The following is a 25899-nucleotide window of genomic DNA, read 5'->3' as shown; positions in this document are numbered from 1 at the left end:
TAGCCCCTGCTCACCGCAACTGGAGAAAACCCACACACAGCAACGAACACCCAACACAGCCATAAATTAATTAATTATTTTTAAATGTGTGATGTTAGGCTACTGGAAACACTACAAAGGGAGGGAGACATAAAAATACATATCCCAAGCAAGAATTAGTATTTGGTTTGGATTCAAGATAACCCTCTTCATTAAGCCTAGACATTAAAAGAAAAATCCACCAGTGTTTCTCTCAGGAATTCTAATATTCTTATTGACAAACAAAACACCTATTAACATGGACACTGGCATTACTGTAAAAGGTTGTAACTGAAGGTAATCCGAGTTTCCCTCTGTATACAAACACATAATCACATGGTAAATAAGACCACATCCAAGAGTAGCCCTGGGACACTGCTATAGCAAATTCATTACAAGGGCATTCTCCACTACAACCAGGCATGAAATGGACGGACGGACGGACGGACGGACGGACGGACACACACACACACACACACACACACACACACACACACACACACCCCACCCAAGGATATCTTCTCCATAACAGCTGTGTAACGGAAAAAAATAAACTTCATACCAAATTGTTACATCACATTTAGAAAGGATTATTAACCTCTCAGTTAATGGCTTTATGAAAGCCAGAAATGGGCAAGGAAAGAATATAACTGGAAACAAGTGTGAAGCTAAGGTGAAAACAAACTTAAGAATCACTCTTAGGCAAGTACTAAAGTTTCTTAAAATCTTCAAAGGAACGGTAAAGAACACAGACTGCAGATACAAAAACAATTACCTAATGAATTCCTTACAATGACAGTGTAAGTCTTATTTGAAATAACAGCCAAAATAACCTTTTTTTGAAATAAGCTATTATTCACTTTGTAGTTCACCAACATTTACGTAGTAAATGAACACTAAATTTACAAGTTAAACTGAAATTCAGGCAATGCCTTTCATAATATTTACTTGTTCAATTTATTACACTGAATTACAAACAAAATAAATTAGTAATTCACAGGTTCACACAAATGTAGATTGGACAAGTTAATATCTCATAAAGGTCTACTTTTTCTTTTCTTTTTTCTATAAATTTATTTATTTTATTTTTGGCTGCGTTGGGTCTTCGTTGCTGCGCGCAGGCTTTCTCTAGTTGCGGCGAGCAGGGGCCACTCTTTGTTGCGGTGCGCAGGCCTCTCATCGCAGTGGCCTCTCTGGTTGTGGCTCACGGGCTCTAGGCATGCGGGCTTCAGTAGTTGTGGCACGCGGGCTCAGCAGCTGTGGCTTGCGGGCTCCAGAGCGCAGGCTCAGTACTTGTGGCTCACGGGCTTAGTTGCTCCGCAGCATGTGGGATCTTCCCGGACCAGGGCTCGAACCCGTGTCCCCTGCATTGGCAGGTGGATTCTTAACCACTGCGCCACCAGGGAAGCCCAAGGTCTACTTTTTCTATACCTTGATCTATTACTAAAACTACACAACTCTTAATAATAAGTATAAAAGCCTTGCCATCAAACCAATTTTGAGAGTCCACACTGTGGGACATTACAGGTGAGACTGCTTTGTGATTAGACCTACTCAGCTCTGTACTGAGGGTAACCAAACACTCTTGGCCAGGATCCAGGATGAACACATAAGATACTCTAACAAATTCTAAATTGAAAATATGTAAAGCAAATCTGCAGTACAGCTATTGGCTTTTCAATGCCCTTTTAATCTTAAAATACCAAACTAGGGCTTCCCTGGTGGTGCAGTGGTTGGGAATCCACCTGCCAATGCAGGGAACACAGGTTCGAGCCCTGGTCTGGGAAGATCCCACATACCGCGGAGCTCCTAAGCCTGTGTGCCACAACTACTGAGCCTGCACTCTGGAGCCCGCGAGCCACAACTACTGAGCCCACGTGCCACAACTACTGAAGCCCACGCGCCTAGAGCCCATGCTCCACAACAAGAGAAGCCACCGCAATGAGAAGGCCTCGCACCACAACGAAGAGTGGCCCCTGCTCGCCGCAACTAGAGAAAGCCTGCGCGCAGCAACAAAGACCCAACGCAGCCAAAAATAATAAATAAATAAAAAAATTTTTTAAATGCTAAACTAAACTACTATAAAGTTGCATTTTATGTGTATATTTCCCCTTGGTTTTAAACACAATACTATACGCAATGTAGTATCCTGAACTGGATTCTGAAACAGAAAATGGGCATTAGTGAAAAAATGGTGATATCAGAACAAAATCTATACTTTAGCTAATAACACTGTATCACTGTTAATCTCCTAGTTTTGACAAATGTACCATGGTTATATTAACATTAGAGGAAGCTGGGTGAAAGGTAAAAGGTACCTCTCAGTTCTATCTTTGAAACTTTTGTGTAAATATGAAATAAACCCAAAATAAAATTTTTAAAAAGCACAGCTCCAAAAAATCTCTCCCTAAACCTCTCATAATTCCCAGCAATTTGAATAAAGTAACATTATCCAAGCACATTTTTAAGTGGGGAAAACTACTATGAAATCACTTAAATTCTTTCATTTTCTGAGATGTCCATGTCTAAAATTCATCTTTGAACTGGAAAAATAATTTTCCCATTCGCCAAGGCAAACATACTCAAGCAGTCTTACTAATTTTTACTCAGTGAAAAATGTTATGCACAGGTACCAAACATACAAAGAAAAAATGCTCAGACTGATTCTGCTTCATGTTCATCTGGCGGGAAATGTGATGTCAGTAGAGATTTGGCAGTTCAGAGGAGCTGAAGAGGCATGGAAACAACTTCCCTACAAATATATGGCCACAGCAGGGTAAGGTTGGAGACAGTATTCTATTCTTTGGGTGAGACTCATGTACATACACATATTTTTTACCTGTAACTTCCTCCTTCACTTCTCTCCTCCCCCAATCACTGAACTGATATCTAAAAACTTGGTAAGTTGCAGTTACAAAAAGTTTTTTGTTCTATTTGAAAGATTAAAAAAGATAAGTAGAAGCAATCTGCTTTGCAATTTTACTCATGCAATGGTTTTTAAGATAAACTTTTTTTGTGTGTGTGTGGCATTGTGGGCCTAACGGGATATAGTTCATAAAAGAGGTTTACCAGTCCATAAATTTGTTTAAAAAGTAACAATGCCTCTCACATACATGATTTTAAGCCTTTACATTTTAATCTGCTTACAAGAGGACAAAACCTAAAGTCATACTTTTAAGTCATTAAATCTACTCACATCCCTCTACAGTATAATTTCAAACACTAAAATTAAAAATACAATATTTAATATAGCTTAACATTAGCTTCACTTTTAATGCCTTGGAATACTAAGAATTTCCTGCAGACTATACCAAATATCAAACTTTTTTGTCCACAGTGACAATTCAAAATATCACGAAACAAACCGATTCCCATAATCCACATTAAAAAAAAAAAAAACACGCAAAAATGATGGGAGAAGTTCCAATTATTTTAATAAGTGAACACATCTACATGTTAAACTAACGCAACAACAAAGATACAAACGAATATAAAATTCACAAAAATCTTAGAAACAGTTTATAGCTAATTGATATGAAGCCCTCCTGTAACACTGGCCAGCTCCTCCCCCTGCCCCCGACAAACTAAAAATCCTATAAAGAGAATCCCACCACATCTTATCAGACTGGCAATCACAATAAAATGAAAATATAGCTTTGCCAACCAAATTCAACTAAGTATGGTATGCATTAGCATTAATGTAAATATTGATATAATTCCATACACGTACTTTTGTTTCTAACACTGGTATACCTATTCAATTTCAAGAGCCAAAGTACTACGTAACTTCGCCGATTTCAACGGTCACTTAAACTCCATTTATGAAAAATTACTGTAAATTTAAGTAGTCTGCAAAAACTAAAATTCGACAATTTAGAATGGCCATCAAAAAAGCACTCAAAAAGTATTCAAGTGTTCATTCTTGTATACAAGAGTAATTCAAAGAGTAAACCTTTGTTCCTCTTTGTAAAAAAACGATTTAACACTTAAATCGGTAAGATCTAGTAACTTCCAGCAGGAAAAGCCCCGAGTTCAAAAAATACTAGAAACTGAAGACACTGCCTCCGTAGCTGATACTATCTATGGCCGATAGGCTGTGCCTGAAATTTTCGTAGCGCTCGGCGAAGGAGTTTTCAGCACTGATACGAATTGCTCTAACATCCATTTTGGAGTCCTCTACCCCCACCCTCTCAGACTTCATTTTGTAGTGAATTTGGATGGAGGTGCCGCAGTGACAATGTAGAGAAAGCCTGGTCTGGCTTCTAATCCGAACAAGCATGCGAAAGAGCAGGAAAGGGCGCCCCGGCCGCGCGACCGTCCCTCTCCGGGAAGGCGCGGGCGCCGGGGAGGCCTTTCGGGCGGGATGGCGGGCGCGCCGCGGGCCCGGGATGGCGGGCGCAGGGCCTCGGCGGGGGCGGGCCGCGCGCGAGACTTACCGCTCCGGCGGCGGCGGGGGCCCCGGCTGCGGCGGCCGCCTCCTCCTCGTCGTCGCCCGGCGATGGTGGCCCTATCTTGCTGCAGGTAGCGGCCAGCAGAGCGAGCGGTGACGGCTGAGTGTCCTACCCCCGATGGGCGGGTTCAGAGAGGGAGACAGGGGGAGGGGGTGGCGGTTAGGGCCGGGCCGCGCTCGCACAGGAAGTGCGACTCGGGCCTCGCAGGCTGCACCCGGGCGAGCGCCAGCCCGCGCTCTCCTCCTCCTCCTCCTCGCCTCCGGCTCGCACGCACACGGGCTCCACCGTCCGCGGGAAGGCGGGCGGCGGGCCGCGCGCCGGGCCTCCACCTTCCGCCCGGAACCCAGCCCCGGGAGGGCGCAAGCTCACACACACTCACACTCTCTCTCTCACTCACTCACACACACACACACACACACACACACACTCACACACACACAAAAAGACGGCGGGCGGGGGAGCGCGGGCGGGGTCGGAGCGTTGGCGCCTCGGGCGGGCAGCTCCCGGGGCGGGGGGAGGGGAGGAGAGAAGCGCGGAGGGAGGGGAGAGGCGAGGGGAGGAGAAAGCGGCGCGAGGGGGGAGCCGGGCCGGGGCTAAGCCGCTCCTCACCTGGGCCGCCGCCGCCGCCACCGCGCCGTTTCCGTGCTGCTGCTGCTGCTGCTGCAGATACTCGCCGTGGCCGCCGCCGCCGCTGTCCACGTCCAAGGCAGCCATTTCCTCTTGTTTCACGGGCTTTTCGGGAGCTGCAGGCACAGCGCGGGGGGGGGTGGGGGTGGGGAGGAAGGCGGGTGGAGGAGAGGGAGGGGGCCCGCGGGCCGAGGCGAAATTACTCCGAAAGCCCGGACCGAGTCCCCTTCCCCTCCCCCACCCGCCCCCCGGCGGCGGCGGCTGCTCCCTCCTCCCCTCCTGCTGCTGCCCCCGCCCGCCGCTGCCTGTAACCCTCCTCCTCCTCTTTCCCTCCTCCTCCTCCTCCCCGCGCTGCCCCTGCCCCCTCTCCTCTCCTCCCCTTTCCCTTCGCGCCGCTCGCTCTCACTCGCGCTCGCTCCTCTCGCACCGTCAGTCACTCACACGCTCGCCCGCCGCCCGCGCCCGCACACGGGGGGATACGCTCCCGGCGGCCCGGGCCGCCAGCCCCGGGCCCGGCGGGGACACTGCGTTGCTGGGGCTTGAGGGGTGGACGGTAGCTGGCGGGGAGGGGAGGGAGGCGGAGGGGATTGCGGCTTTCTGCCTCTCACAGACACTCGGTCGCACACAGGGGGCCGGGAGCCGGCGGCGGTGGCCCCCGGCTGGCTGTGGTCGGCGGTAGCGGCGGCGGCGGCAGCAGCAAGGGTTGCTCTCTCTCGGCTTTACGTACCGGTCATAGTGTGTTTAGGGCACCTCAGGCGGGGCTCCCCGCCGCCTTACACATGGTGAGGAGCGAAGGCGGCGGCGGCGGGAGAGGATGCGGGAAGCGGCGGCGGACACGGCCGGAGCGGTCCGGGGATTTTTTTTTCCTATTTTGATTGACTGTGCGGGAAACACAAAAGGTGGAGCCTCCAGCCCAAAAGGGGGGAAGAGGGTGACAGCCCGCCCGGAAGTTCCGCCCCTCTTCTCCGCGCTCATTCGCCACCACGCTCTTCGTAGGCAGTGCTCATTGGCCCGGATGCCCGTCCGTCACTCGGCCAGGCGGCGCGCTTCCTGTTTGCCCCCCGGGTGGAAGGGGAGAGACAATGAGCGGTCGTGGCGGCGAAGGTTCCCGAGAGCGGCCACGGCTCGCCTGTTACCCCGCTGTGGCCGCCTAGTTCGCCGGCTGCCGCTGCCAGGCCGAGGCGAAGGCCTCTTCCACCTTGCAGGCGCTCGGAGCAGGCCCCAGCAAGCTGTAGGGGGGCTGAGCTGGGGAGGAAATCCGTCCCCGGAGGATCCGGCTCCACTCGACGCTTCCTCCATCCCGGCGGCAGCCGGATCTCCCCAGGGCGCTCTCGGAGCCTCTGCTTCCCTGCGCTGCCAGGAGGCCGCCGCCGCTCAGCCCCGGGGCTGCTGCTGCGACCGCTGCTGCTACTGAGCAAACCGGGCCCGCCCCGCGAGCCCGGGAGGAGGGAGCTGGTATTGGGGGAGACACCCCCTCCGAGGCTGGAGGAGGATTTTCTCTCGTACACGTTCAGCTCTTAGATTCAGTCTGAGCCATCTCGTTCCCATCCCCCTTAGCCCTTGGTTTCCCAACCAGTCTCCCACTTTTACGTACCCTGGAAGCAGGCATTTTAAGCAGAAAAGAAATCTCAATTCACCTCACAGATAGGAGAGCTTTCATTCTGGCCAGTGGCACCAAAGCAGACAAATATATTTCATTTAATACGTAGTGCGTATATTCAAAGGGACACAATCCTTTAAAAAAATGTTTTTTTCGGCCACATAATCATTTTGTTGCACAAACATAAATTATTCCCTGCTTCTTAATCGTCTTGGTAACGAGTGAAATATCTGAAAAAGCCCATCAATAATTGCCAGCATTTTTAAAATAGTGAATCTCAGCGAAGTTTTTTTTTCTTGGAACATTTTAGTTACACTTTAATTAAAAATCCCGTTTCGCTTACTGGATTAGGTTAACACTCCTTTGCTCTTTGGCATGCTTGACATCTTGATGTCATCCTGGGTGGGAGAAATACTCAAGTTGTGTGTGTGTGTCTGTATGTTGCCAACTAAGAGACATCTCTGCCTATTACCTTTAGATCTAATTGCCAAGAGAGAGGTTAAGCTCAAGAGGTAGAAATGCTGTCCACCATACGCTTTTTGTTAGAAATCTGACTCCAAGAATTAGTGTTCCAACTGTGATTATTATATTTGTTTCGTAAATAAAGTTGTGCTGGGGGCTGGAGTTGTAAAGCCCAAGCACTTGAACTAGATTTTGTGTGCGCTAACTGAAAAGAATTTAAGAATTCTTTTATGAGAGACAGAGCTTGCATCTCAGTTTTTATATTTTCATCTTCTCATAGGATCAGAAACATTGCATGGTTAATGGGCACTTAATTGTACAAAAGACGGAATTTCCAGGGAAATGACCTAAAAACCACAAACATGCAAAAACAAGACTTGAAATTCTACATCTAAGAATGAAGTTGATGTCTTCTAACAGTGAGAACTTTTGTCTCATAAGTAGAAGAATCACTTTTTAAAGTAAATTGTATAAACTCTCCCTGTACCATTTTACACTTAAATTCTAAAGGAAAATTAAAGTGTTATAGAATAAGCTGATTTTTGAAGAAGAAAAAGAGGGATGGGAGGCTTCAGGGGAGGACAAGTGAAAACAAGTGGAGTGGGAGAGAGGGAGGGAAGTCACAGTATTGTCACTTTCTACTGACATGGATGTAGTGGATAGAGAATAGCTCTTTCCCTAGAAGAGATACTTCAGACATTTTCAGGTGTTTTTCTAGGAGTGGGGATGTGTTTTATGAGTCTAAGCATACTACCTCCATGCCCCTTTCACAAAGTCTTAGTCTAGCCACCCATAGAAAGCAAAGTACTTGGCCACAGAAATTCAGTTCATTTCCTCACTGATACCAATTGACAAATGGAAATAAAAAATCATTTTCAAACATTTTTGGTCCATATACCATTCTGACAAGATGCAAAAACAGTTCATCTAATCTAACTGGAGAAATAATAACCTACCAGAGCTAACTATTCTGCTTTTAATGAAATGCTTTTAAGAGACACATATACCAAAAGTATCACTACTACATAATCAGATTCAGAGGACCTGCTCAGACCACACTGAAAAGAGTTATTGTCATGGAATATCTTAAGAAGACTGGAAATGAAGGTAGTCTCTGGAAAGAACATCTTTTCTTAGCTATTCCAGTACTGTAGTCAAATCTTGAAATACAATTTGTGTTAATTAAAAGATATTTGTTTTTCGGTAGAAGACGGCCTCTCAATGGCACTTACTGCTACATTACATAGGAACTCAGAAATTGCAGTTGCTTATCAAGAAGGGAAGCGCTGTGCTGGATATTATTTATACTTTCTCCTTTCCAAAGATGATTTGAGGAAGCTCTATGCTGGTCACTGTTTACATCACAGCAGGAGATCTGAATGTCACTTTATTTTCCCTTTTTCTCAATTTCCTCACTTACTTTTTTAAATCTTATTTGTGTTTTTGTAAGTTAAATCCTTTGGAAACCGTGATGAATGTCAAAGGGCCTCAAAGACCTACAGACCCACTGGCATGACATCTTCATGCATCTTCAATCCCCTTTTTCTCTACAAAGAGAAGAGGGCACTAAATAATACTTGGTTCACATCTGCAGGAGCCTAGCCATTCTGTATTAAAAACAGCGACAGCTCTGGTTAACTGCACCACAGCTAAAGGGCTCTGCCCTTTCCTTCACAGCCCCTACTGCCTTTCTTCCCTTCTGAACATCTATTAAGTGAACAGTATTAAATTGCCAATATTCATCCATTTTTTGTCTAAAAAGGTGGCAATTTTGTATAGTTCCACCTAAGTCAATGTCTATTTAACATAAAATTTGTTGAATTTGTTGCTATGATTGTGACCCTCCTTTTACCCACCTCTGAATCTCTTCAGCTTGTGTACACTGGATTTCAAGAATCTTCAAGTTTGTTCTACTTAATCACTATCATATTTCAGAAGTATTCTAGTTGACATTGACTAGGTGTACTTAACCTCCTTCATATTTCATATCTTCCCTACTTTCTCAAAAATATACCTCAAAAGGGCTTCCCTGGTGGCGCAGTGGTTGAGAGTCCGCCTGCCGATGCAGGGGACACGGGTTCGTGCCCCGGACCGGGAAGATCCCACATGCCGCGGAGCGGCTGGGCCCGTGAGCCATGGCCGCTGAGCCTGCGCGTCCGGAGCCTGTGCTCCGCAACGGGAGAGGCCGCAACAGTGAGAGGCCCGCGTACCGCAAAAAAAAAAAAAAAAAAAAAAAAAAAAAATATATATATATATATATATATATATACCTCAAAAGCCGTGTCTCCTGTCTTATTTTTACTTAGTCTACCAAAAAGAGAGCTTTTTGAGGTTTTGCTATGTGCCAACTCCTTTGCATCTTTAATCCTCACAGCCCTAATAGGTAAGTATCATAGGTTCATCATTGTGTAGATAAGGAAACTGAGGCTAGCAAGGTTTTCAGACTTGCTCAGTGTCATTTTCAAATAAATGGCAGAGTCAGGCTTCAAACCCACGCGTCAGTCTCACCAATCAACATATCAAGTCTTCTTAAATGATCAACTGAAAAGACTCACCTACCCGTTATGTAAAAAATAAAGAAAAGAGAAAAGATAAACACAATAAAGTAGATCAAACATACGTATTTATAAGGAAGATCATTTTTTTTTTTTTTCAGTACTAGGGCCTCTCACCGCCGCGGCCTTCTCCCGTTGCGGAGCACAGGCTCTGGACGCGCAGGCCCAGCCGCTCCGCGGCACGCGGGATCCTCCCGGACCGGGGCACGAACCCACGCCTCCTGCATCGGCAGGCGGACCCCCAACCACTGCGCCACCAGGGAAGCCCAGGAAGATCATTTTTAAAGCAAGTCTTCTTAGAATGTGAACTCTTTGTGTTAGGGGTCATATATTTTGAATGCTCTAACCAATACTGAACACGTTGTGGATGTTTAATTAATACTAAGCAGAAAGACTGTCAAGACAATTATCTTGTGGGAAAATGAATGATGAATTAAAAAATTACAATTAAGCAATACATACTGTATGATAAAATTTCTTTGACCTTATAATAGTTCACCTCTTTCAAGATCAACTTTCCCAAGTGAGTTAGACCCTTATTTTCATTCAAGTTCCACACCAATGATATCACCATGGTACAAAAGGACTGATATTTTTACAATTCAAGAAATCCCATTCTTTTCATTCAGGCTATTGATGTCCCTGGGTATTCTAAATTTTCTAAGTATCCGTAACACTTCTGAAGTCATCTTCATGTCAGTCCAGGAAGCTTAGTCTACTGCCATATTTCTGAGTTGTTGCAATTTTCTAAGAAAAGGTGGATTATGCATTTCTACCTTGTTAATAATCTGTCTTAGAAGAATATACAGTGCTAGAAAGTATCTTGTGAATTATCTTTCTTTGAATAATATAAAAATGCTAGAAATTCTCTTGGTTATAAGTTAGCAAACTTATGAGGTAGCTTTACTTAAAAATATTAACACTTAAAAATATACTTAAGGGACTTCCCTGGTGGTGCAGTGGTTAAGAATCCGCCTGCCAATGCAAGAGACACGGGTTCGATCCCTGGTCTGGGAAGATTCCACATGCCGCGGAGCAACTAAGCCCGTGCGCCACAACTACTGAGCCTGTGCTCTAGAACCCGCGAATCACAACTACTGAGCCCACGTGCGGCAACTACTGAAGCCCACGTGCCTAAGAGCCCGTGCTCTACAAGAGAAGCCACCGCAATGAGAAGCCCGCGCACCGCAACGAAGAGTAGCCCCTGCTCGCCGCAACTAGAGAAGGCCCGTGCACAGCAATGAAGACCCAATGCAGCCAAAAATAAATAAATTTATTTTTTAAAAAAAGATTATTATAAAAAAGTATATATATATACTTTAATAATACTTAAAAATAAATAAACCTGATGCCATTAAGTTGTGGTGTCTCTCAATGATGAACAATAACCTTCAACGTGAAGTGTATTCAAATTTATTTCGTGATTAAATCTCTATCTTATAATGGAATTTTTTGTTTTTGTTTGTTTGTTTTTGGCCACACGGTGTGGCTTGTGGGATCTTAGTTCCCTGACCAGGGATCAAACCCCGGGCCACGGCCGAGGTGCCGAGTCCTAACCACTGGACTGCCAGGGAATTCCATTTTTCTATCCTTTAATTCTATAAGCCAGACAGATCTACCAACTATTCTCAAAAAGAGCCAACAATGCCCAAGGCCTAGTTAGATGAGGTAAGAGAAAGAGGAAAAAATAAAGAATGAGGTGGCAGAGAGCAAGCTGGATAGAACTGTAGAAAATATTGAAAAGAGTTTTTACCTGCCTTGAGGAATAGAATTTTTCCAATTACCCAAAAAATGGCTGAAATGCTGCACCATGTCATCACTCCATTTCAACTCTAGAGTCGAGTAAAAAAATAAAAGCAATTATACACACACATATATTTATTATATATAGAAATATGGGTGTACATATATATATATATACACATTATATACAGTAAAATGCACAATGGTTAATAAATTATGGTATATTCATTAAATAACATTTAAAATAAATGAAAGATGATTCATCATGGATAAATCTCAAAAACAATAGTGAGTGAAAAAAAGTTATAGTAGAATAAACAATATACCAGCATTTATATAAAGTTTAAAAACATACCAACTTATATTCTATACTATATATGGATACATGTGGAGTAAAACTATAAATCTTGAATGGGAATGATAAATACTAAATTTTAAATGTTGATTACCCTTGGTATGGAGAGAAGGATGGGATCTGAACGGATTTCATATTTCAAGTTTTTCTTAAGCTAGGCTGAGTATACTATCCTTATGATATTTTTCTCTATTACTGCCCTGTTTGCCTGAAATATTTCATAATCATTATTTTAAACAAACAAACAAAAAGTATAAATTAATACATGAGTCTATGGCAGAGGTATTAAAAATAAGCATGCCCAGGCAGCTGACTGACTGAAGGAGTGGAGGGGAGGGAGAGAATGATTCACATATGACTAAGTTTTCCAGCTTTAGTAACTGGAAAGATGAGCTGGGAATAAAGAATATAAAAAATGGAATGGGTATGGGACAGACAATCATGAGTTTGATTTTAGATGTGTTGAGTTGGAGGTGCTAGCAGGATATTCATGAGCTATCCAAGTTTACAGACTATTGTAAACTTGAACTCATAGCTAAAAAGAGAAGCAAATGCAGGGCAGGGATTTGGGTGCCTGTGAAATAACAGAAAATACATGTATTGCTCTCTGCCCCCTCCCCACACCCCCAGCCCTGTTCCTGGCACACAGCTCCTGTCACTCTTGTGATTTCCTAAGTGATAGTAGCACTAGGAGGATCTTTTGTTCAAATATTTGGCTTTGACCCTGGATCTTGACACAGAGCTCCTAAATCCCTTGGAATTTCCTGGATGATAGGAGTATCTTTTGTTCTAATGAGCTGACTTCAAGTGGGCTCCTGGATGGGGGCCAATTACTATAAAGACCAAGCCACGATTAGAAACTTGGAACTTTCAGCCCCACCCCCTATCCTCTGGAGAGGGGTTGGAAAATGAGTCAATAATCGGTCGTGCCTATGTGATGACGCCTCCATAAAAATCCCTGAAGTATGGAGTTCAGAGAGCTTCCAGATTGCTAGATGCTAGGAAGGTGGCATGCCAGGAAAGGGCATGGAAGCTCCTAACCCCTTCCCCAAACCTCACCATACGTATTTTTCATGTCTGCTCATCTATATCCCTTAGGGTAAATGTGTCTTCCTGAGTTCTGTGGGACATTCAAGCAAATCATCAAACCCAAATATGATGTTGTAGGGACCCCAACTTATCGCTGGTCAGTCAGAAGTACTGGAAACAATCTAAGACTTGCAACTGGTGTCTGAAGTGGGGACAGGCTTGTGGGGCTGAGCCTTTAACATGTGAGATCTGACCCTAATTCCAGACAGTGTCAGAACTGAATTGTAGGACATCAGCTGATGTTGGAGAGCTGGTTAGTGCGGGATTAAAAACACACATCTGGGGACTTCCCTGGTAGTCCAGTGGTAAAGAATCCGCCTTCCAATGCAGGGGATGCAGGTTCGATCCCTGGTCAGGGAATCAAGATCCCACATGCCAAGAGGCAACTAAGCCGGTGCACCACAACTACTGAGCTCGCGCACCTCAGCTAGAGAGGCTGTGTGCCGCAAACTACAGAGCCCACGTGCTCTGGAACCCACGCACCACAACTACAGAGCCCACGCACCCTGGAGCCCGTGCACCACAACTAGAGAAGAGAAAAACCCAAAGGCCACAACTAGAGAGAAGCCCAAGTGCTGCAACAAGGAGCCCACACACTGCGACGAAAGATCCCACATGCCTCAACGAAGATCCTGCGTGCTGCAACTAAGACCCGACACAGCCAATAAATAAATAAATATATAAGTTTTTTTAAGAAAACACACATTTGGTGACTAGAAGTGAAGCGTTCTGAGGATTATGACTGTGACAGTAAAAAGAGAAACCAGGAGTTTTCCCCAGACAAAGCCCTTAACATCTTCATACGCCTCTGTCCATTCTCCAAACATGAACAAGTCCCCCATCTTTAAAACCCCTCCATGTGACTCTGCAGTTTTCTTTAATTTTTGTCTTCTTTCTTTCCTTTGCTTGCCCAAGGTCTCAATAACTTGCTCTCTACCTACTGCCTTACTAATGCAATGCTACATCAGTTTCTGTCCCTACCATGCTACCTGAAATTGCTCTTAAAGGTCTCCAATGACTTCCTTATTGCCAAATCCATGGATTGTCCCTACGCAGATTTTCATTCTTTTTCGGCATTTGACACTGTAAACATTTCGTCCTTAAACTTTCTCCTCCCTTGAAAGGTCATCGGCTTTCTGGTTTTCTCTCAAATGAGTATTTCTCTATATCTTTGCAATGCTGTCCAATAAAACTATGATGAGGGGAACATTTTGTTTGCACTGTCCATTACAGTAGCCACTAATCACACGTGGCTAGTGAGCATTTGAAATGTGGCTATTGTGACCCAGGAACTGAGTTTTTAATTGTATTTAATTTTAATTAATTTAAATTTAGATGGCCACATGTGGCTAGTGACCACCATACTGGACAGTGCAGGTTTAGTGTTTCTTTCCCTCCTTCCAGCTCCTAAATGATGAACATTACTCCAGACTCAGGTTTTGATTCCCTGAGCTTTTCTTTACAAGCTCATCCCCTGGAAGCTCGACCATTCCTGCAACTTTAGCCATCTCTAAATTCAATCCCAAATCTCTGTAATTGTCTCCTGTCATCTGAGTTCCAGTTCCATAACCTCAAGCACTGTAAATTCCTCTGGAATGTCTCACTTTCACCTCAAACTCAGAATGTTCAAAGCTAAACTGATAACTTTCTACAGAACCAGCTCCCCTCTCCCTTGTGACTTTCCTATCTCTGACAGCAAGGTTCTCGTTTTCTCAGATGCCCATACATGAAATTGCCTTTGACACATTTCTCTCTTTCTTCTCTCACTGGCAGCCAGTTACGAGGTGCTAACAAGTTTTCCTGCAGAATCTCTCTCAGCTACCCTCTGAAACCACAAAATTTATTGAACCCTATTCCATAAGATACTGCTTGGTCTCTACTGCCAAGAAGCAGATAATCCATTTAAGAGACAAAAGATAAAAAAAAAAAAAAAAGATTAAAAAAAAGATAAAAAAAAAAAGAGACAAAAGATAAACATACACAAATCCAGATAAAACAGAAGAGAAATAACAAAGTCTAAAGTCCACTACATACATTGCTAAAGGAGTATCTTCCAAATTCAGAAATCACTGAGGGTTAGACAGCTCCTTCTGAAAGAGATCAAAGGGTGCTTTGCCCTGTCTGGAATTCTGTAGCTCTAGATGGTACTCCAGACTTTCCTGCGCCCTTCTTTTCTGCATCTGCCACCAAATTAACCTTCCATTGCCTCAAAAATGTTAGTGAGGGCTTCCCTGGTGGCGCAGTGGTTGAGAGTCCGCCTGCCAATGCAGGGGACACGGGTTCGTGCCCCGGTCCGGGAAGATACCACATGCCGCGGAGCGGCTGGGCCCGTGAGCCATGGCCACTGAGCCTTCGCGTCCGGAGCCTGTGCTCCTCAACGGGAGAGGCCGCAACAGTGAGAAGCCCACGTACCGCAAAAAAACAAAAAAATGTTAGTGATTCTCATGATCTAATGCATACAAACCCCTCACTGCCCTATGTGTGTAATCACTCCTACCCCTGAACCTTTACTCACTCTACCACCAGGTTTGTCCTGCCCTCTCCCCTGTGCTCTTGCAAATTCAAACAAGCTTTTAAGCCTCAGTTCAAGTCTTAACCTCTTCCATAAAGCCATTACTTCCAGCAATTAGTAATTCCCTTGCTTTTAATTTTCCAAGACACAAAGAGTATGTACCCTTAATATTACGCTTAATTCATGACCACGTTGTCACCACTGTTTCAATCCTACATGTTTTGTGCCCCAGCATGATGTCTCACCCTTTTTCTGTGACTTGTAAGTGGTGATTCTCAAGGAAGGAGAGGAGTATGATTTGAAAAGAAAACAACTCTTCATTTGTCCCACTGGGACTTTTTTTTTAAAGCTATGACATTAACTTATTTGAATTTCAAATATTAAAAGAAAATGTTAGATTTTTACGCTTTATCAAAAGAGACATGTTTGATATAAGTTCAGGAAACAATTCTATTTGTTGAGCAAAGAGAAAATAATGAACAAACATCTATTAAATGGTTCATTGATTTCAATACACCACGAATTTGTATTCTGTTAAGATGAAAGTCTCAGACATCTTATTTCATGGAGAAACTGCTAGTGATATGACCTGCTGATTGTAAAGGGGCCACAAAACTAGCATTCACCAGCTGAACAAATCATCACAAACTTGTAAGGAAATCTTTAAATGTCTTTATTATATACCGTTTGATATATATAAAATATGTGCAATATATATGTAAATTATAAAGCATAATAAATAATAAATTAGGTGACTCTACCACCTAATAAGATACTTCTGGTATTGATAGACTACCCAGAATACAAGTGTTCTCTCATCCCTGACAGCAAATGTCACTATTTTCTTTTTTTGGGCTGCACCACGTGTCTTGTGGGATCTTAGTTCCCTGACCAGGGATTGAACCTGGGTCCTTGGCAGTGAAAGCTCGGAGTCCTAACCACTGGACCGCCAGGGAATTCCCAAAGCATAATTATTTGCTCTAATTATATATATTCCAGTGAGTTATTATTTTAGTCTACTACATTAAAAATACACTTAATGTTTTTACTTAGAATATTAATATTTAAACTCTATAGTTAATATTCCTTTCTTACTCATAGCATTTGAATTATTTTATTTCTAGCATGCTTATTTACTCACCTAATGAGTTTTCATTCTTTTACTCTATTTTGAACATTGTGATTTCGTGTTACTATGAGATGATCTTTCTTCTTCATATTTCCTCCACCTTGAATTGAGTAAGCCACTTATCTGCTTCTGTTCCTAGTCTACTCAAGTCTTTTCATTCCTTCTTTGTATTGACTGTCCCTGCCTCTCATTTTGTATAACATACAAAACTGCATGTTCCTTCTTCTAAGTCATTGACATATAAAATGAGTAAAATTGGTCCTAATATTGATCCCTAGAGCTTTGTAATCCATCCATTCCAAACTATTCCACACTTTGATATCAAAGTCAATGTTTAATCTACTTAAGTAGTTCATCCTCACACCTTACTTCTCTAACTTCCAGATTAGTTGTTTGTATAGTATTCTTTTCATGGTGCTTTATCCCAAGTAATTGGTTCATGGCTTCCCTCAGCTGATATTTGTTGTTAGACCCAGAGGTTATTTCACATAACTGAGGCAGATAAGATGTGAATTCATGTTGACTTTTTAAATTAAATCATAACTTTCTGATACTTTCAATCATTGATTTCCTGCAGAATTTACCAATGTCTTGTCCTCCATGAAATTTAAACTTAATAATTCTGAATCTTCAGGAGAAAAGGAATATTTAGGAAATGAACAATAATTTAATGAAGTTTGTATTTATTATAACTGGTATAGACATAGTCCATAAGTATTTCAAGTCATCTTTATCTTGATTGATGAATTCAAACATCTATTAAGAATCAAGAAGAGAATATTTGAATTACAATTGTAAAAAATCTAGTATAGTCCAAAATCCATAGAATTGTGCCTGAAAAGGATGTCTTATTGTATGTAAATTTTACCTTGATTTTTTTAAATGGGAAGAAAAAAAGTAACTAGAATCTTCACTTTTAAAAATCTAGTAGAATACTGGAGTGAAAGACTCTATAAGAACAGTATAGGGACCTGTGCATAAAGGGGTTCAACCAATCATGGAAACTTTTTTGAGAGATGAAAGCATATGAACAAAGGCTTAGAAATGAATATTTCAAAAGTAAGTAAAATCCATGGATAAAGCAATGGAATGAAAGAAGTAAAAACTTTTAGAAGTCTATTTAATGTATACTAAAAGTGAATACATTTAAAAGGCCACCTGCAAACAAGTATCTCTGAAAACACAAACGGCAAGATAATAAAAAGATGAGTAGTGTATATTTCATATGTAGAAAGTCCCTCTCCCAGGCAAACCAGGATGGTTAGTCACCGTACAATGTTAACATTTTATATTACCCTGGTACATTCGTCAAAACTAAGAAACCAGCATTGGTGAGTTACTACCAACTAAACTCCAGACTTTATTTGGATTTCACCTGTTTTTCCACTAATGTTCTTCTGTTCCTGGATCTAACTCAGGATACCACGTTGTGTTTAGTTGTCCTGTCTTCGTGTCCTCTGACCTGTGACAGTTTCTCAGTCTTTCCTTGCTTCTCACAACCTGGACTCTTTTGAGGAGCAATTGTATTTTGTAGAATGCCACTCTCAATTTGGGTTTGTCTGATGTTTTTCTCATGTTTAGACTGGTGTAATGGGCTTTGGGGCCCTAATTTATTTTTAAACTCTGCAAATGTCAGTGCTTATTTTCATGGTTACGTTAGTCCTTGTGGACTTTAATTTCCTCAGAACATCATTTTAATTTTAAAAGGGGATTAAATCACTTGTCTAAGAGTCAGAGTGAATTTTTAATTCTAGAGAGAGTCCTCACATTACTATTCCACAAAGAGCAAAATCAAATTGCTTCAAATTCAAAAAATTCTTATTTAAAATTTGAAAATGATAGAGCTCATTGCCCAAGTTACCTTTGAAGCCATAAGGCTTCTTCCACTGGCACCATCCTCAGGGGATAAAAATATACCACCATTTGGCTAAATATATAATGCTATGAAGGTTTATTTTTCTATTTATGAAAAGAAAATATATTCTCTGTAGAAAATTTATAAAACAGAGATGATGAAAATGAAGAAAAATTAAATGCAATTCCACTACCCTAGAAAAACCACTGGTTTTAACTGTTAACTTTCTTTTCCATCCTTTTAGTCTTTTTCTCTATCCATCAGATTTTCTTTTGTAAAAATTGGATTATACTGTTATATGCTAATTTTTTAAATTATTTATTTATTTATTTTTCGCTGTGTTGGGTCTTCGTTGCTTCGTGCGGGCTCTCTGTAGTTGCAGTGAGCGGGGGCTACTCTTCATTGCGGTGCACGGACTTGTCATTGCAGTGACTTCTCTTGTTGTGTAGCACAGGCTCTAGGTGCGTGTGCTTCAGTAGTTGTGGCATGTGGGCTCAGTAGTTGTGGCCCACAGACTCTAGAGTGCAGGCTCAGTAGTTGTGGCGCACGGGCTTAGTTGCTCTGCGGCATGTGGATCTTCCCGGACCGGGGCTCGAACCCGTGTCCCCTGCATTGGCAGGCGGATTCTTAACAACTGCACCATCAGGTAAGTCCCGTTATATGCTAATTTTAATTAACTTTTAAAATTTGACATATTATGAATATCCTTTTATATAATTAAATACCTATGACATCATTTTAATACCTGCGTATTTCATAGTATAGGTATATTATTTAACAGCCTTGTAGCTAAATAGTTACACAGATCCATGATAATTCCTTAAAGTTAAATTCCTTTTCTTTTTTGGCTGCGCCATGCAGCTTGTGGGATCTTAGTTCCCTGACCAGGGATCTAACTCGTGGAAGCACAGAATCCTAATCACTGGACTGACAGGGAGTTCCCTAAAGTTAAATTCCTTTAATTGGATTTGCTGTATCAAAGGGTACACACAATTTTAAGGTTTCTGATATGCACTGCCAAATTGCCCTCCAATTTATACACTCACTAGCTACTTATAAAAGTAAGTACCCATTTCTCACATACTCACCACCTCAGTTTCTATTTTTATTTTTAATCTTTGCCAATTTGATAATCAAAAACATGGCTTTTTGTTTAAGTTGAAATTCTTTGATTACTAGCGAGGGTGAGCATTTTTATATAGTTAGTACCATTTGTATTTCTTATACTGTGCATTATTATATTATTATACCCTTTGTTGAGGTATTCGCCATTTTCTTCTTGATTTGAAAGTGCACTTTTTGGGCGGTGGGGGCCACACCACGCAGCATGCAGGATCTTAGCTCCCCGACCAGGGATCGAACCCGTGCCCCCTTCAGTGGAAGCGCAGAGTCCTAACCACTGGACCATCAGGGAAGTCCTGAAGGTGCACTTTCAAATGACATTAAACTTCTCTTACATATGTTTCAAACACACTTTTCCCAGTCTTTAACTTGTCTTTTAATTTTGAAATTCAGAGGTGTGAAATGTTCTCATTTGTTTTCTGCCTTTGATAGCTGTTTTTGGGTTTGGGTTTGGTTTTGTTTTGGTTTTAATATTGAGCTCAGTCCTGAATCCTGCCTGTCCCTATTCAGGGCACATCATGCGAGTCTAAGGCATCCTGTAGCACAGCAGTTTCAGCAAAGGTTGACATGTTCCCTTTCCTAATGAAGCAATGCCCTGAGTCCTCACAACCCCAAGCTTTAGGAGAGGAAAAAAAGAAACAAAAAAGAAATGAAAGCAAATTCAAAAGCACACTGCCCTGAACACTGCCAAATTCAGGCTGCCACCAACCTCCAAGGAAATAAATTCCAAAGATAGTAGTAACTCTCAGTTAAAATAAAATTAAAAAAAAAAAGCCCACCTCTTAAGACAAATCAGCTCCCAAACCTCAAAATCATCTGTTTTAGCAGCTTTACTGTTGTGCAGAGTAAGGCTTCCCAGCCCACTGTTTGTGAGCACCCCCGCCTTCAAGTCCTTCCCGGGGGCTCCTGGCTCCTTCTGCACAGGGAGGAGAGCCTGGGCTTCGAAGCCAGGCTCAGGGAGGCCAGGAGTTCTCTTCCTGCTTCCCCTTCCTCTTGCCTAAAGTCATGGCAATTTCAAGGCAAATGTCAGAACTGAAAGTTATTAGAAAGAACCGGAAAGATTTAAAAGCCTTCTTCTCCCCCTCCCTTTTTTTTTTAATGAAAACATTTAAGACAGCAAAAGTTTTACATTAAATTTCAGCCAAGAAAAAACAAATAGAAAAGAAAAACATAAGGCAAGAAGAAGACCTGGTTCACAGGACAGTAGACATAGTCGCTTTTGTGTTGTGAATCAAGGGGTCTCAGGAAGGCCTCCTCCTCACACATTCCCCAGAATATCTCCCTACCACAAACTCACCATAAATGGTTCCTTTCTTTCTTTTTTTTTTTTTTTGGTGGTACGCGGGCCTCTCACTGTTGTGGCCTCTCCCGTTGCGGAGCACAGGCTCCAGACATGCAGGCTCAGCGGCCATGGCTCACGGGCCCAGCCGCTCCATGGCATGTGGGATCTTCCCGGAGCGGGGCACGAACCCGTGTCCCCTGCATCGGCAGGCGGACTCTCAACCACTGCGCCACCAGGGAAGCCAATGGTTCCTTTCTGAAGTGCCTGACCCAATACCCAGATAGAGTGGGTGTTTGTGAGTAACTGTTAGAAACGTAGAAATTCCTGGGAAGTACTGGAGTATATGAACTAGGTGTTTGTCCTCAAGTCTTCAGAGATACAGATTGCTCTCCAGAATAAAGAGGTACCATTATACCCCCAGAGTAAAATTCTGCTTGATTTGCCCTTTCCAGTTGAGAAGGGGATCCTGATGGGGACAACAGCCCATGTAGCTTTGAATAAAGTGGGAGTAGGAACTGGGACAGGGCACTGCTGGTGCCTGACGCACATGCTTACTCTGCCCATCAGGTAATCCAGCCTTGGTCCTGAGGGAGATACCACACTGATGTTCAGAGGTATTAAAAATAGGAAAGGGGATGTGGTTTTCACCCCAACCTACTCACTACTCCCAGGAGCCAGTCTAATTCTGAAGCTGCAGATCAGAACAGCTCAACATTCAGCCAACAACCCCAGTCACATCCCTGATTCTAAAAGGTTCCAGCCCAGCTCCTGTTCAAGGAAGTTGTGATAAATATTTTAACACTTGTAAACTGCCTGCTTTCTAGAGTTTCCTTGTTGATGACCTTATTTTGCCATCCAGCTGCAATATTAATTCAGCATGGAAGGGGAGTGGAGGGATGTCCCAGCTTGAGCCTAAGCTGGGCTCAGAGCCAGGATTCAGATCTGTCTAGGCATGTCTGGTGCACTTGCCAGGCAGGAGTTTCTCAGCACAAGGGATGCAGGAGGCTCACAGATAATAGCATCCTAAGGCAGTGAGCGTGGAGGGACACATCACAGGTATCAGAATCACCAGGGAAACTTTTAAAAATGTGTACACCCTGCACAAATGCATTCCCCATTCTGATAGTGTGTGTGTGAGCGTGTGCGTGTGTACACATGGGTGCACACTAGCAAGGAGCACTGCTTTGGAACCAAAATTGGCCCTCGGAGTTACACAGGTCAGCCTGCACCAGGAGCACTGAGGACCCCAGAGAATACAGCGTGGCTTCCGTATGTGACAGCTCCCAATGCATTGACAGCAGGACCCGGCTGCGTAGCTCTGAACACTGATGGCTTCCACACTTAAGGGACTGTCTGCATCAGGAATTCTTTTTTTTTTTTTGCGGTACGCGGGCCTCTCACTGTTGTGGCCTCTCCCGCTGCGGAGCACAGGCTCCAGACGCACAGGCTCAGCGGCCATGGCTCATGGGCCCAGCCGCTCCGCGGCATGTGGGATCCTCCCGGACCGGGGCATGAACCCGTGTCCCCTGCATCGGCAGGCGGACTCTCAACCACTGCGCCACCAGGGAAGCCCTGCATCAGGAATTCTTAAACTGGAGACCATGGACTCCTGGGAGTCCAAGAATAGGCTGCAAGTGTCCATGAACTCTTGAAAACTGCATGCAACTAACTGGGTATGTATGTTTATTTCTCTGGAAATAGGTTCTATGAGTTGCACAGATGCTGAAAAGAGGATATGATTCTCAAATGGTTAAGAACTGGCAAGTGCCAAAGAATACTGGGGCAGGCAGACTGGGTAAGGTTTAGAACACCACTATAGTAGATTTGGACCAAAGCCAGAAAAATACTGTTTTTTTCAGTTACCGTGACTTATTTTTACCTTGAGGCATCAGTGACCTGGTGAAACATTGAAAATATGAAATCCCACCTATGCTTCAAGCCCACCTCAAATACCCGCACCTCCTCCCCAGCCAAAAAGTGTTGCTCCCTTGCCTGAGCCTTGTTGGTGTACCTCTCGAAACACTGAACACGTTCCCCCTTGTATTTCAGATAGGCACGTGCACACGTCATGTCTCTTCTACAAACTATAACCTTTGAGAGTAGGCATCATGTCTTATCCATCTTCTTTCTGTTACCGTGTCCAACACAGCATATTTACTTAGTTATTGCTGGATGAGGGAGTGAACAGATCACAAATCCATCCTATCTGCCAGACTTTTTTACTCTCTCTACTAAAAGCAACTAACCTATTTTCTTGTAAATTATGCATCTTGAACGTATTCCTTGTAATTTATATTGTCGTAGTTAATTGATTTACTTCTTTACACCTTATCCAATTTTTACCTGCTTTATCTGTTTACTTGGTTGCAAATTGCTTAGAGGGCAAGGATCATGTATAACTCAAACTAGGTAAACCCACATGCCTCTTGGGAGGAACACACGGGGCTAACCAATGAGTTCAGTGCTTTGGCCAACACACCCAAGAGGAAATCTTTCATAAGAAGACACAGACTCAGATGGAACAGAGGTTGGTAAAAAAAGAAAAAAGCAACTCTTAACAGGAACTAAGCAGAAGAGCAAACTCATCAGGTTGTGGAACTGAATTATAAAGAGGAGATAAACCAAAGAGAACAGCCTGAACCTGCCTGAGGAAGAAGAGTGTGAACCAGAAACAGCCCTGCCTCAGAGGAGGTGTGGCTGGACAGCAGTTCAGAGCTTTGGCCCTGGCTCCATGCAGGTTTTGCAAGAGCTGCCAGGTTTTTCCTAGCCCTGTTACCCTATTTGGATTGTTCCCTATTTGTGTCGGGCTTTTCTTGTGTTCAAAAAACCCTGACTGCCATTATTATATGTGCAATGATGTTAATGAAATTGTTTTACGAAGTTAAATCTGTTTTCAGAGTGGAACACAAGCCAAGCGGAGAATTTTTCAACTGCTCTGAGCACATCCCTGAGTATCAGAGAGAGGCACGCGCAAAGACAGGGCAGCTCTCTCCTCTTTTTCTCCTCTTGGTCTCAGTTTAATATTTACTTACTTACATATCCACCCACACGTTACCATACCCTTAGTTCTCCACAATCAAAGTCTGGAGGATTGTGTGATCTTGCTAACCATTTCAGCTTAATGACTGAATTGATACAGTATGATTATTCTGGGGAAGTTTATTAACTGATGATGGGCAGAGCCATAAATGTCAGACCAACCATTCCACAGGCAAGGGTCACACCAGAGAAAGTGCAAGTAGAAGGAGGAAAGGCCAAGCCAATTAGTGGCTACATGAATAGTAGCTTAGCTAGTGATTCAGAATTATCCAGAGATCGGCCCTAGGGCACAGGGGGTATTTTGGGGTGAATGCATTTCGATAAATTAGATACTCTCACATTGCTTATTTAGCTTATCACAAGTTTAAAGTATTCATTTGTCATTCAATAGCATATATTGAGTGCCTAGGTATGAGATCCATCATTAAACAGAACGAAAATCCCTGCCCTTGTGAAGTTTACATCCCAGCAGCAAAGAGTCCTATCTGGGCATCATCTGTCAATCCTTGCAGTAGTTTTGCATCTTCTCTAGGTCTAGGGGTCATTATCTTGCTTATCTCTGTCATTTGCATCTCTGGACCCCAAATGAGTTTGTATTCAGCTCCCTAAGTCTTTAGAGAAGCAGGGTCTCTACATTTCTGGGTCCCAGGTGCAACTTGACCCTCTCCCATATGCACATTTAAACATGCCGTTTTCCTCACCACCTCAGGCTGACCAGTGGAAATCTGTGATGACTGAGAGAGACTTCCAGGACAAAGGTTGGGGAAAATACGACAGATATCCAGTCTAACCCACATACTTCTCAGATGTGGAAACTGAGACCCAGAAAGGCAAAGTGACTTGCCAGTGTCACACACGGGGACCTGGTCTTATCCCTTGGCCCCTTCCTCCCAGTCTAGTGCTTTTCTATCATATGATAAATAACATAATTCTTGGGATCAAACAGGCCAAAAGAGCCAAAAGTGACTATAGAACAGAGGTGGAGCAGAACAGACTCAGAGACAGCTCACACTTGAAGAATAATACTAGGGAGGACTGACTATTTTGTTAGACCTGAAATCCACCCTAGCTTACGTGTTTGAGTACCTTGGCATCACATCCTCTCCAGCACCCCAGACAGGATGAAAGCAAGGCCCAGGACCTGGAGTTGGGGGTCTGTCCTGAAAGCTAATGCAGCTATTGGCCAGACTGTAGGTAAGTTAGAATTTAAAAACCTGTGTTCCATAAACTAATCCATGTATGTGTTTTTACAATTGTTTTCTCAGTTTACTAGGGTGAGCCAATTTTGAAAGGGTCCAATGTTGTCACAGCTGGGCTGGACTCCGCTAAGAGGAAAGAGAATATTTCTAGATCTCATTCAATATTGGGATGAGGAAAAACAGTTGCTTGAGCCAACAAACCTGACCATGGGACAGAGGGAGCTGAAGCCATAGGAAGCTTGGGCTTGCCCACCTGCTGAGATTTTCTTTTAAAGAACCCTCACAAAATTTAAAACTTTAATAAGAAACCATATGATTCAAGGCACATATACATAATTCATTAGTTTTTAACAGTCCTTACCATATTAATCAGTTAGCAGTTAAAGAAGAGCATGGGGTTGGGATCAGAAGACTTACATTCCTCATGTGCCAGCTTTATGACTTGGGACAAGATCCTTAACTTTCCTGAGACTTGACCTCTCCAGCCATAAAGTAGAGAGAGTAAAACCTGCCTCATCTTACTCTCTATGTTGCAAAAATTAAATGAGCAAGCATATGAATGCTTTTTATAAACTGTAAAGAACTATAAGATTTTAATTATCATTGTCAATTAACGTTCAACTTGAAAATTTTCCTAATTAAACTCAATCTTAAATTTAGCAACAATATGAACTTGACACTCTGTTTGGGGGTGGGGGCAGGGGCGATGGTTGCATGTTACCAACATCAAAATTTTAAAATTCAAAGAAACAAAACAAATTCCTACAGGTATAATCATATGAATAAAAATTACTTTTCTTTCTCTTTTAAATGAAAAATACAATTTCTTTCCCTTGTCAGGAAAAGTTTTTTAAAAAAAGA

The 25899-nt window shown here is 43.0% G+C and overlaps 1 protein-coding gene and 1 long non-coding RNA gene across 2 annotated transcripts in view; both read right to left on the bottom strand.

Moving 5' to 3' along the window:
- Nucleotides 1-5977, bottom strand: part of SP3 (Sp3 transcription factor) — a 64588-nt gene extending 58611 nt beyond the window's left edge. Inside the window, exons 1-3 of the mRNA XM_082658809.1 lie at nt 5824-5977; nt 5079-5212; nt 4455-4577 (exon numbers count right to left, since the gene is read on the bottom strand). Coding sequence (XP_082514935.1) covers nt 4455-4577; nt 5079-5212; nt 5824-5830 — 264 coding nt within the window. The 5' untranslated portion in view covers nt 5831-5977. The remainder of the gene's footprint in view (nt 1-4454; nt 4578-5078; nt 5213-5823) is intronic.
- Nucleotides 5978-17218: 11241 nt separating this feature from the next.
- LOC309825428 overlaps nt 17219-25899 on the bottom strand; it is a 29606-nt gene continuing 20925 nt past the window's right edge. The window contains exon 4 of the long non-coding RNA XR_014297030.1: nt 17219-17297. This is a non-coding gene — a long non-coding RNA (uncharacterized lncRNA). The remainder of the gene's footprint in view (nt 17298-25899) is intronic.

The sequence above is a fragment of the Grampus griseus genome, assembly GCF_964374135.1.
Source record: "Grampus griseus genome assembly, chromosome: 7".
In the NCBI taxonomy this organism is placed as follows: Eukaryota; Metazoa; Chordata; class Mammalia; order Artiodactyla; family Delphinidae; genus Grampus; species Grampus griseus.
Note: the sequence above shows the minus strand (reverse complement) of the source record. Positions and strands in the feature narration are given on the sequence as shown.